General features: G+C 47.2%; 1 protein-coding gene across 1 annotated transcript; it reads right to left on the reverse strand.

Moving 5' to 3' along the window:
• Positions 1–319: 319 nt before the first annotated feature.
• Positions 320–11,696, reverse strand: LOC105541162 (pregnancy-specific beta-1-glycoprotein 8-like). Its single transcript, XM_011982066.1, is given in 5 exon segments — positions 320–612; positions 1,010–1,282; positions 4,002–4,280; positions 9,920–10,279; positions 11,507–11,696. Coding segments are annotated over 5 exon segments (1,269 nt in total). The 5' UTR covers positions 11,571–11,696.
• Positions 11,697–13,396: the final 1,700 nt, after the last annotated feature.

Consider the following 13,396-nt stretch of genomic DNA (forward strand, 5'->3'; position numbering starts at 1 on the left):
TACATCTCAGTTGGTAAAAACTAACATACTAGGATTGATTGTTTGCACTTAGTATTTTTTTCTTTCTCTCCCACAAGTAGTCAGTAACCATGTCCTAGTGTTTTATGTGTTACCTCTTTTTCTATATATATACATATGGAAATAGGTACTGTTGAGGGGCACGTCCTATGTGCCAGGCCCTGTGCTAAATACTTTACCTGTACCTTATTTAATTCACAAAATAATCCTGTCAGGTAGACATTATTTCCATTTTGCCGATGAAAAGACAGAAGCTTAGAGTAGTGTAACAACTTTCCTGGTGTCATATGGCTAGTAAAACCTAAAACCCTATTGCCAATGATGCAGGGATCCACTTACGAGAGACTTTGATCTTCTGGAATGTGGAACGTTCGCTGTCAGTGACTGAGTTACGAGCGGAGCAACCATAGATCCCGCTATGCTTTGTTGTAATTTTGGGGATAGAGAGCTCTTGTCCTGATTGCAGAAACTTCCCATTAATCGTCCAAGTATACTCTGCCGGTGGGTTAGAGTCCGCGAAGCAGGACAAGAAGAGGTTTTCTCCTGAACGGTAATTGGTGAATGGAGAGAAAATGCTGGGGTCGTGTGGACCATCTGGTGTAAAGAGAATAAAGCCACAGGTGATGTCGTCCAAGGAAAGGGGATGCTCCTGATCTCTCAAAGGGACTCCAGTGTCCCTCTGAGCCAAGACACACCCTCAAGGCCCAGCCAAACCCCTTCTGTGTTCACTGAGCCGAGGCATGAGGTATTCACGTGTTTCTCCCATCACAGGCTGTAGACCCCAAGTCGCCCATGACAAGAGCAGCCCCTCCCTTTATATTCTTGCTTAAGGCTGTGCCTAGCCAAGTTTTCCCAGGGCAGGGAGTCATGGCCAGCCCTGGTGTCCAGAAATAAAAGTATCTGTACTTGGACGTGAGAGAGACTGAGATGCCTGGCCTCTGGTCATTTGGATTTTTGCTGGTGGCCTGGTCCACAGAGGAACCAAAGATACAAAGGACATCCAGGGTGACTGGGTCACTGCAGATGCTACAAACTCGGTCCCATATTTCACATTCATAGGGACCTGTGTCATTTCTCGTGACATTGGCTAGAATGAGGATCCTGTTTTTACCGGGTTGCTCTAGCCTGAGACTGACCGGGAGTCTCTGACTATTTAACTACCACATGTAGATGTAGCCCTGAGTCTTAGGTTCACAGGTTAAGGCTACAACATTCTTATTCTCCATGGGGCTGAAGTTGTTGCTGGTGATGTAGGCTTGGGAAGCTCCCCTGGGCAGATAACAGAGAGAAGATTGTCCTGTGTGGCACCTTTGATTCCTCCACAGGCATCTTTCAATCAGAGTTAGCATCTCCCACCTCTCAGCCCACCCGAGTCCTTGAAAGTCAATAGCTGGTGTGTGTGTCACAAGACAGATGCATGATCATCTAAGCGCTCAAAGACTGTGCGGCCGCCTGCTCTGTCTTAGGAAGCATAGACTTTCTCAAGTGTGAATTGAGCAGCAGTGTTGGGTCATGGACAGACACATCAGTGGGAGCCACAGCCCCTGTTACACCTCCCAGTCTCTCCCTAATCAGTTGACTGACTGGATCACCTTGGGTTCCTTACCTGGAATGTGCAACTGCTGGGCCCCTTCCAAATTCCATCCTACTTTGCCCTCTTAGATGTGATTTCTCTGCAGCTTCCATTTCCAAGGACAGTCTAGAGATGAGTAATAATGGCACTTCTGATTGCCCTGAAACCCTGAAGATACTGAGCAGCCTGGCCTGGGACTGGATATTTCAGCAGAAATAAGACAGGGGAGACCAGAGTCAAGCCTGGAGGTCAGTTCAGTCATCAGGCAGTGGAGGCACAAGGTGGGGCAGTTTTCTGCAGGTGTTTCATGATGACTTTCTTGAGCTAGTGACCTCCAAAGATAGAGCAGAGTGCAAGGAATGATCTAGAAAGAGTGAAGGGGACAGGCAAGAGCTGGTGGCTTGGGAGCAGAACCACATTCCATGTTCTGGGTCCTTTATGTTTCCTCTCCCTCTGCAGAGGACAGGTGAGGACTATGTGGATCCTTCCAGAAATACATGTGGACATTTGCAAATGCATAACTGACTGGGGGAAAGGGTGGGAGTTAACTCCTGGATATCTGGTCCTCATGGATCATGTGTGTTTGATGGAAATGAGACAAATTTTGGGAGAAGTTTTGCAAATATTTTCTTTCATTGTACACTCTACGCTCCGATTCCATGGGTTTGACTAATCTAGGGACCACATGGAAGTGGATTCCAGAGTGAATCTGAGAAGAGACTGGTGGTTGCCAGGAGCTGGGAGTGGGGAGAATCAGAAGTTGTTCATGTGTGTGCAGTTTCAGTTATGCAAGACGGGGAGGTTCTAGAGATCCGCTGTACAGCTTGATGCCTACAGTTCACACAGATTGAGTATTTCTTATGCATAAGACTTAGGGAAATAAGTGTCTTGAATTTCTGACATTTTTAGATTTTGAAATATTTGTCACATACTTACTGATTTAGCATCCCAAATCTGACAGATTCAAAATCTAAAATGCTCCAGTGAGCATTTCTTTTCAGCATCAGATTAGTATGCAAAAGTGGGAGGTGATAGGCCAAATACATTCTTGCTCTTTTTTTTTCTCTCACTATATTTCTTGCTTGGTGATTAGTTTTTGGTCAGTTGCATACTGGCCATGCTGCACTTGTATATTTTTGAAGGCTTTGGGTAGTGAGAAATAATGATTGCTATTGTCTATGTCATCAAAATTTTCCACCTTTTCATGGTTGCATCTTTTCCTCAGTGTCTCTGTTGTGGCAGTCATCAATAAGAGCCAGTCAGGTCAAATTTTGGACAGATTTTTGTAATTCTGCAAAAAATGTTACTGGGATTCTGGTAGGGTTTGCGTTCAATCTGCAGCTCACTTTGAGTAATATTGTCTTCCTAACAATATTGATTCTTCCAATCTGTGAGAATGAATTGTCTTTCCATATATTGATGTTGTCTTTAATTTCTTACGGTAATGTTTTGTAGTTTTCAAGGTATAACCCGTAGACCTTTTAGGTTAAACTTATTCCAAAATATTTTATTCCTTTTGATGTTAATGTGAATGGAAATTCTTTTCTTAATTTTCTTTCAGATTGTTCATTGTTACTGTATAGTCTAAAGAATGATGTAGAAGGAGTGAAGGGTACAGGCAAAAGCTGTTGGTTTTGGAGCAGAAACATATTCCCTGTCCTGGGTTTTTGATTTTCCCTCTCCCTTTGCAGAGGGCAGGTGGCTCTTCCCTAATAGCCAGACAGACTTCACTGGAAAACATATTGGCGATGCTCCAGGGATCCACTTACCAGGGACTATGATCCTCTTGATTATGTGATTTGTTCCACTAGTGGCTGAGTTATGCATGAAACAGACATAGACCCCTCCATATGTTTTAGTGATTTGGGGGATAAAGAGCACTTGTGCTGATTGCTGGAACTTCCCATCAATCAGGCAAGAAAGCTCTGGCAGTGGGTGAGAGTCTGTGAGGCAGGATAGCTTGGGGACTTCCCCTGTATGGTAATAGGTGTATGAAGAAGACATGGTGGGGGTATCCAGACCATCTGGAGCAAAGAGAATAAAGTCACAGGTGATGTTGTCAGAGGGAAGGGAAAATTCGGGTCTGTGGAAGGACCAGAGTGACCCTGTGAGCTAAGTCACAACACTGAAGTCCCAGTCAAATCCCTGCTGTGTTGACTGATCTGGACCCTGAGACATTGACCTGTTTCCCCCAACATAAGCTGTGGGCCCTGAGTCTACCATGACAGGAGCAGCCTCTTCTCTCCCATTGTCGATCAAGCCTAAGCCTACCCTTAGTAGTCATGGCCAGCCTTGATATCCAGGGGTAAAGGTCTGTGTACTTACACCTGAGAGGGACTGGGAGGCCTGGCCTCTGGCCATGTGTATTTGGGATGGCAGACTGGCACACAGAGGAACAGAAGATACTCACAGATGAGATTCAGGGTGACTGGGTCACTGCGGCTGGAACTCACTGGGCTCTTCATTTCACATTCATAGGGTCCTGCAGTATCCTTTGTGACACCAAATAGAATGAGGGTCCTGTTGTTTTCGGACAGCTGCAACCTGGAACTGATAGGGAGGCCCTGGCCATTTATCCACCACAGGTAGCTTGCGTTCTGAGTGTCAGGATCACAGGATAAGATCACAGTCTCCATGGCCTCCCTGGGGTTTAAGTTGCTGCTGTTGATGGAGGGCTTGGGAGTCTCCACTGTGGAGATAACAGAGAGAAGATTGCCCTGTGTGGCACCTTTGATTCCTCCTAAGACATTTTTCAATCAGAGTTGGCATTTCCCACCACTCAGCATGTCCAAGTCCCTAAAAGCCCATGGCAGTTGTGTGTGTTACAAGACAGATGCATGGCAATCTGAGGGCTCAGAGATTGTGAGGCTACCTGCTTTATGTGGTAGAAGCACAGACTTTCCCAAGTGTGAATTGAGCAGCAACATTGGGCCATGAAAAATCATGGGACCAGCAGTCACAGCCCCTGGTGCCTCTCTGAGTCTCTCCCTCTCCAACTGCCTGCCTGGCCCACCCTGTGGTCCTCATCTGGAGCATGCAGTGCTGGAATCTTCTTAGTTTCAGTCTTATTTTGCCCCCCAAGGTATGCTTTCTCTGCAGCTTCCCCTTCCAAGGACATCCTAGAGATGGATGATGGAACTTCCAATGTCCTTAAACCCTTTGGGTACTGGGAAGCCCGGCCTGGGACTGGGTACTTCAGCAGAAATAACACAGGGGAGACCAGAGTCAAGATTGGAGGTCAGTTCCGTCATCAGGGAGTGGAGCTACAAGTTGGGGCAGTTTTCCCAGCTGTCTCATAGTGACTGACTTGAGCCAGTGACCTCTAAAGATAGAGCAGAGTCCAAGGAATGACCTACAAAGAGTGAAGGGGACAGGCAAGAGCTGATAGCTTTGGACCAAGACCATGTTCCATGTTCTGGGTCCATGATGCTCCCTTCTCCCTGTAGGGGGCAGGTGAGGACCACGTGGATCTTTCTAGAAATACATGTGGATGTTTGCAAATGCAGAACTGACTGGTGGAAAGGGCAAGCATGAACTGATGATGGAAGTCTGACCCTCATGGAGCACTTGTGTTTGGTGGCTATTAGACCAATATTTGGGAAGAAGTCTTGCAGATACTTTCTCTCATTAGACATTCTACTCTCTGATTCTATGAGTTTGACTACTCTATGTACCTTATCTCAGTGGATTCCAGAGTGAGTCAGAGAGTAGAATAGTAGTTTCCAGGAGCTAGGGTTGGGGGAATAGGGCATTGTTCCGTGGCTGTGCGGTTTCAGTTATGCAGGATGAGGAGGTTCTAGAGATCTCCTGTGCAGCTTCATGCCTATAGTTCATACAGATAAAGTGTTCCTTATGTAGAAAGCTTAAAACCAAGTGTTTTGTATTTCTAACTTCTTTTTAATTTTGGAATATTTGCAGTAGATGTACTGGTTTAGCATCCCACATCTGAAAAATTTAAAATCCAAAATGCTTCAGTGAGCACTTCTTTTTAGCATCACATCAGTGGTCAGAAGGGTTAGATTTTCGAGCATTTCAGAATTTGGATTTCTGGATTTGGGATTCTCAATTTGTAATACTGTAATTTTCCCATAAAAAGTTGTCAGGAATTTAGACCTCATGCTATGTTCTGACTCCAGTAACAACAACAACAGCAAAATTTGGAGGAAACATTGAAGGTTGTCATAAGTGAAAATTGTTACGGATGGTCCAAACATCTAAGATCAATTGCTGATAGTAGTATTTCTCTTGATACCCAATTAAGGTTTAGGTGTGGGGTGAATTCAGCAGAATCACATTATGCTCAAAGAAAGATGCCAAAGGTGATTTGAAATTAGCAAGTCCTTAAGTAGAGAGAGTCCCGTTTAAAGGACAGAACTGGTCAGTGTGTCAATTACATAAAGAGACGAATGATGCCAAATTGAAAGAAGTGATGTGTGTTATGTTAGTAAATATAGAAAGAACTCCTTGTTTCTAATTTCTGTGCAGAGTTAGGAAAAATTTGAAGGAGCCCAAAACAGGTATGTGAAATGGTTTTTTCATTTTCTGTTAACCTCAGGAAATACAACTAGTGTTTAAGATTGTGTGAATTAGGAAGAGTCTAAGTGAGAAGCCAGTGGCTCATGTGTCCCCCACACGAAGAACCCCAACTTATGAAAATGGCATCCTAAGCATGAAACAATTGTTTGTAGCACAGGCCATAAAACTATCAGGTAGCAGCTACCTGACCACCTCCAACAGGTCCCCAAAACCATCAGTATTCCCATTATGTGTATGTTACAGCCTCGGTAGTTGTCCCACAAGTACAAAATTGAAAAATTGCTATTGTCAATACAAAATATTAAATATGAAGTGGAATATGTTGTTCCACTTTTTTTCCTTCCATTCTTTTTGAACTTCCCTGTTTCAGTTTTGGAAGTTTCTATTGTCACATCCTCAAGCTAGGGATTCCTTCCTGAGGTGTGTGCAGTCTACCAGGAAGCATCAAAAGCATTCTTCATTTCTCTAACAGCCCTTTTTTTTTTTTTCTGAGACGGAGTCTTGCTCTGTTGCTGAGGCTGGAGTGCACTGGCACTATCTTGGCTCACTGTAAGCTCCGCCTCCCGGGTTCACCCCATTCTCCTGCCTCAGCCTCCTGAGTAGCTGGGACTACAGTCTCCCGCCACCACACCCGGCTAATTTTTTGTATTTTTAGTAGAGATTGGCTTTCACTGTGTTAGCCAGGATGGTCTCGATCTCCTGATCTCATGATCTGCCCGCCTCAGCCTCCCAAAGTGCTGGGATTACTGTCGTGAACCACTGTGCCAGGCTAATCTCTTAGGGATTTTAACGAGTTGTTGACTTTTGAGTTTGGTCAGGTTTTTACTTACTGTTAGAACCGAGTGACAAATTTCAAGCTTGTAATATGCCTGAAAGGAAACCAGAAATTTCTAGGAAGTGACTGGAGAATGTGAACTCCATGGTAGATTGAGGATGGAGTCACGAGTGAAATGGGTGAAATCAGCCCATGGGCTTTGGGTACCGCAGGCCTGTCCAACAACTGACACCCTGGTGAGTCAGTGCAAAGTTTACAACAGTGATAGCAAACTATCATGGCCGAATCCATCTGGCATCTAGTCTCAGGCTGGCTGTCCTCACTCATTCCTGGACATACGCTAGGCTAACCATGGGAGGAATTTAGTTTATATCTTAACTTTGAAGCAAGAATAATACTAGTTCCTCCATAACACTAATACCCTTCTTTTGCCCAGGGATTACCTTTGTAAAACTGGTGAAAGACCATGAGAGTAGGACTATAGGAGGGAAGTGAATTCTGCTAAAATGGAGGCACAGTTTCTATAAACACTGCTCAAATGTCACTTGGCCAGAGTTTTCAAAATTTGTAACTAATTACTCCTATAGATAACATCACTATTGTATAACCCGAGGTTGGTCTTTTGAGATGTTTCTCATTGTTTGCATTCTGGCAAAGAGCTGACCTCATCCATACCCATGACTAATGGCTCAACCAGTCACATGTTCCCCACCTAGAGGCAGATTCAAGCAGAAACAGATCATTTCCCTCCGCCCGCATGATTTCATCCTGAAACAGTCAGCAGTACCCATTTTTTAGTCCTGTGCCCCTGAAACTATCCTTGAAAATCTCTCACCCCTGATCCACTACGGAGGCTGATTTGAGTAATAATAAACCTCCATCATCCTGTTTAGCAGACTTGGAGTCATTAAAATCTTTCTTTACTGCAAATCACTCTCGGGATAAATTGGTTTTCTTTGTGCAGGAGGCCAGAAGAACTTGTTTGGGAATTATAAGAGTGGATGGAGGAGCTGCCTATCCCTGTCCCACAGTCTTGTCCACAGAACAGCCTCACAAAGGGACAGAGCCCTGGATGGGGATACAGTGGAAGCTCATTCTCTTAGTGACCTGGGGACATTGGCTCGAGAGGAAGCCTGGCAGGACTGGCAACTCCAGGTGACTTCTGTACCTTTCCTATTTCCTGGGAGGTGGGCCAGGCCACAGTGTTAGCAGGAAGGGAACAGAGCAGTCAGCATAGTTAGAGGGAGTGTCTGGGGAAAGCCAAGAAGTGGAGGAAGAAGCTGTGCAGGACAGGGCTTGCCAGTTAGAATGAAATGGGAGGAAGATGAGGGACACAGAGAAGCAGAGAGACGCAGAGGCAGCATGGCAGTGAACAGTGGGGCCTACAGTGACTTCAGAGACCACAGGGACTAGGTGCCCCAGCTCAACAGTCCAGGACAAGGGAGCCCTGAAAGCCCCCCAGTGGCCCAGGAGCTTCAGAGTTATATTAGGTGGGGTGGCATTAGGGGCAAGAATAGTGGGGGGATGAAACATGCTTGTCAGCCTGTGAAGAACAAGGGACAGGTGTGGCTAGAACTTCGTAGGATTCTGCATCCACGATCCAGTCCCTAAAGAGGTTATGGATCATTCATTTCTTCATTCAATTCCTTCATTTGTTATGTGAGAGCTCCTGAGTGTGTGTCTCTCACTGGGCCTGTGCTGGTGCAGGGTGTGAGTGGGGAACGAAAACAAGGTCCTCTCCTTTATCTTGTCATGCCAGTGACATGGACACTTTGGGAAACACAGGATTTCAGGTTCAGGGATAGGGGTTAAGATATGCGGGGGAGGTCTGGACATTTTTTGCACTGATTCTGACAGTTGAGGCAGGTGATTTAGCTCTGAAGCACAGACTAATCAACTGACCACTTGCTCTCACTCCTCTGAGGTTTGGATGTCTAAGAAGAGAGGATTTGAGCCAATAAATGACTATGGGTCCTTGGAACCCAATAATTCGTCACTTCTAGTGGAGAAGAGGATGGTCCTGTGGCTGCAGACAGACCTCATGTGACCCTGATCTGCCTTTTGTGTTTGTGTGACTGTGGTTCAGTGACTGTGACTTCTTGTGCCTCGGTTTTCTCTCACTCAAATAAGCCAAGTGGGAAATGGACTGTGGCTTTTCATGCTATCTGTGAATAAATTGTAGATTTTTCACAGTCACCTGACCTAATGCTTGGCACAGTGGAGGTGTTCACACAAACAGCATTTATTATTATTCACTTCCATGAAAGAGCACCTTTAGGTCAGATCCCTGTGGGCAAGCTGTTGCCAGGTACATTTTCTCTCTTCTGTTTCTGCTTCTGGGGACATTAGACTTTCTATGGAGTATCCTAAGCCTCACAAAGCCATTGGCTGATGGCCTCCAAAGCTTGTCTTTCTGTCCTCTCCACTCTGAGTCTCAGGTGAAGAAAGCTCTGTCCTTGCCCAGATGAGGCTCTGAGTGCTGAGCCCTGGCTGGTGAGCAGCTCCAGGAGACACAGTGCTCAGACAGCTGGTAAATCACCGGTGCCAGTAAGCCCTGCCACAACCCAGCCCTGGCACAGACTCCTCAGCTTTATCTGGAGTAAGGATTTAGGGGACAGAGGTCTGGGGTTGAGGTTTCTAGGGCTGAGCTTCTCTGAGAGTATCTCAAGGGACCTCTTAGGTAAAGCCCTACTCAGTTCTCCAGGGTCTTTCTCAGGGTCAAGTTTACGAAGAGGGCATGAAGTGCTTGGCTGAGATTGATCTCCTCGTGCTGCGCACCTCCCCCATCAGACTGTCCTTCCTGTGCAGCAAGTGTCTGCAGGCTCTGGAGGCAGGAAAGGAATTCTGATCTGTTGTAGTTTGTCTCCTCTGTGTGTGTCCTGCACTAAATGCCAAAACCCCAACATGGGACATAATGCAGAGAGGGACACAGGCAGAGTTAAGCCTGACCATCCTGTGTGTGCAAAGTAGAAGTGACCCCCCCCCCCAACACCCAGGGATCATGTGGAATCACTCACCATATAAGGTGAAATGTCCAGTTACTCCTTTAGTGGTATCACCTCGCTTTATGATTTGTATGGTGTAGGATCCTGTGTCCTTCCAGGTGACATTCTGGATCAGCAGGGATGCATTGGAATATACTGTTTCTCGTCCACTGTATGCAGGCCCAAATACAATCATTTCAGTGTCTATTACATATGATGTAATGTAATTGTGGCTATCCATTATTTGCCCTTTGTACCAGATGTAGCCAGTAGGATTCTGGGGCAAATTGTGGACAAGTAGAAGAACATCCTTCCCCTCAGAAACTTCGGTTGGATGAGCTTCAATCGTGACTTGGGCCGCGATAGGTGGGTTCCAAAAGATGAAAAGTGATGCTAGTAGGTGGAGAGGGTGTCAGTCAATATTGAGACCTATGTATTGGGGTGAAAAGATGGGGCCCTGGGACCTGAGAAGATCTCTTCAATCATCAGCCTTGAAAACACACACACACACACCCCTTTTCTGTGTGTGTGTGTGTTTGAGTGTGTGTTTCAAACTGTCCCACTGGGTCAAAGTCAGCAGTACGACCCTCATTCCTTCAACACTTCTGACCTTGGCATTTTTCTGTTCGGAATCCTCTTCCCCGGGGGTCTGCACGGCTCCCTCCACACTGCCCTCAGGTCCTACTCACATGAGGGCATCCTTAGACTTCTTTCCTAACACCTCCTTCAGAGACCCTGGGTCTTCCCTTTCTGATCTTTTTCTGCTCTGCTCCCTCCGGAGCTCTTGTTAACATCTGACCTCACATTCTAGATCTCTTTGTCTGTCTATCTTGCTTCCCATGAGAGCATGAGTTTCCTGAGGACAAGGACTTTTGATCTAGGTTGCACCCCAGTGCCTCGGACAGGAGGCAGACTCCTGTACATGTGAGAGTTCCCAGGGTCCTCCATGCCTGGTGGTATTTTTTCTCTTTCCCCAATTGTTGAGGTTTTTGGCTGAGGACAGTGTTTCATGCCCTGCTTATATTTTCATTTGAAGTGTCATCTGACAATAGTTATTATTATCATTTTTCAAAAAGTGGTGGCCAGTGACAATTAACCAGGAAAACAGAACACTTGAGATTTTCCTACCTCTTACCAATTCCAGTTCAATGTGATTTTCCTGTTTTGACCCGTGTCCCTCTCTGGTATGTATTCCCCTATGCAGGCTCCAACAGAGCCTTCTTTCCTGTATTTTTTTCTGTTTTTTGTTTTTGTTTTTGTTTTTGTTTTTTTTTGAGACAGAGTCTCATATGGTCACCCAGGCTGGCATGTGGTGGCACAATATACACTCACTGCAACCTCTGCCTCCCAGGTTCATGCAAATGTCCTGCCTCAGCCTCCCAAGTAGCTAGGATTACAGGAGCACACCACCACGCCTGGTTAATTTTTTGCATTTTTAGTAGAGACAGGGCTTCACTGTATTGAGCAGACTGCTCTTGAATTCCTGCCCTCATGATCCACCCACCTCAGCCTCCCAAAGTGCTGACTCCTTTTGTTTTTTAGAACCCCATCCTTCCAAGAGACCCCATCCAATCATTCTGCTTCCTCCTCCTGTTCTCTCCCAGGAAGTTCTCTCCTCACCTGTGAGCAGGAGCTGCTTCCAGATGATGTGCAGTGTGCAGGGAGGGACTGAGAGGGGCCCCATGGCCAGTGCTGCCTGCGTGTTCTCCTCTGTGGAGATGAGCCGGGGATCCAGAAACTTTCTGAGCACGGCTGTCAGCTGTGCTGTCCTTCCTCCTTCTGTGCTGAGCCTCTTCCCGGGGCAGGAGCACTTCTCTGGCTCATGGGCGGGGTCTGTGCCCAGGACACCTATCTGTCCCTTCCCCTCTCACTCCTCCCTCCTAGTCCCGCCTTCTCTTTTACCTTTTGTCTGTGTGTCAGTTCCCTGGGAATTGTGGAGGCCTCCGCCTTTTTCAGCAGTGATTCTGTCACCAAACCTTGGCACACACTATGTGCAGAAACACAAACATACACACAAAAGAGATGCACATGGACACACACAGTCACACACATACCCTGTAGGTTGGGCAAGCACAGTCCTGGGCCTCAGCCTCCTGCTGTCTCCATGGTTCTGGGTCAGTGTGCACTTTCTTCCCCTTTGCCCTCTTTCATCCCCATCTGGCTCTCCCCTTCAGTGCAGGAAGCTGGAGCTGCGCCAGGTCCCTGTCACAGGGACACCCCATTGTGCTGTGGGTGAGCTGTGTGTTGCCTGGTGACAGAGACCCTTCCTTTCTCTAATTGTGTCTAGCTTGGCTGCAGCTTCCAAGGATGGACATTTAGGACCTTGGTGTCCCAGAGGAGACTGTCCTTTCTGGAGGTGTGCAGGGTGAATCTCTCGTGCCTTTTGGGAGGAGAGGCCTGTGCTGGTTGCTCAGTGGGGGCTGTGAGTCCCATGGTCAAAGGACAGTTCTCAGTCACTCTATTGCTCCCTGGGGACTGGTGGCTGAGCTGGGGTTCAGGGTTTCTCATTTCTTCCTGACCATCTTTGGTATCCTCTCTTCTCTGCCCAGCTGATTGTCCTGTGATTACACCTCCCTTGCGGTGCTGCAGGAGGAAGTGGGGAATTACCCAGGAATCCTGTGGAACATAGCTCATTGAGACACCAGAAGGAGAGCCTGGGGCAGAGCAGGGGTTCAGAGCTGGATAGATTCATCCCGACTTACTCCGTGGTCATGATGGGCTCAGCCCTCCATGTGCTGACATACCCAGGGGTCTGTCCTGAGGGTTTTGACCTGGCCAAGCTGCTCTCTGTAGAGGAGGAACAGGCAGTCGACAGAGAGCCTGTCTGGAGGGACGCTGCTCACACCTGAGAGGGCGGTTGGGGGGTGTGTTGTGTTCTGGGCGCAACAAGCAATAATACCCCCTTTTCCTGGCAGGGACACAGGAGAAGTCTGTCTTCCCAAGGGACAGCCAGGGGTAGGTGGCCACATCCTGGATGGTGCCTTGTCTGACCATCACATGGGCTCTGAGCCCTACGGGTTGCAGTGGGCAGGCAGGTCACAGGGTGCCTGACTGATTCCCGGGGAGGCTGTGAGCCCTCAGGCAGCCGCTGTTCTGTGTCAGCGCTAGGCTTGGCCTGGGATGCCCCAGAGTACAGGACAGATGGAGCAGGGGTGGGCATTTAGGGAGCAGTGACAGAAAGAGTTGATGAGGATGGAGGGAGGTCACGAGGGGAAAGCGCACAGTGTGGCGCCGCGTGCCTGGGACACAGCAGGGGTTCAGAGCTGGAGAGATTCATCCCGACTTACTCCGTGGACGTTGTTCACACCTGAGAAGGCGGGTGGGGTTGAGTTCTGTTCTGGGATCAAAGAGCAATAATACACCCTTCTGGTGTCCTGGATATCATGAGTGCTCATAGTGTCATGCTGCCTTGGCATTCATTTTTTAAGGTGTCAATTTATTTGCCTCACATCAGAGGCAGGCCTTGCTCACCTTGGTAGCCTTAAAAAAGGATGAGTTCGTGTCCTTTGT

Source organism: Mandrillus leucophaeus, unplaced genomic scaffold, assembly GCF_000951045.1.
Source record: "Mandrillus leucophaeus isolate KB7577 unplaced genomic scaffold, Mleu.le_1.0 Scaffold235, whole genome shotgun sequence".
Taxonomy (NCBI): Eukaryota; Metazoa; Chordata; class Mammalia; order Primates; family Cercopithecidae; genus Mandrillus; species Mandrillus leucophaeus.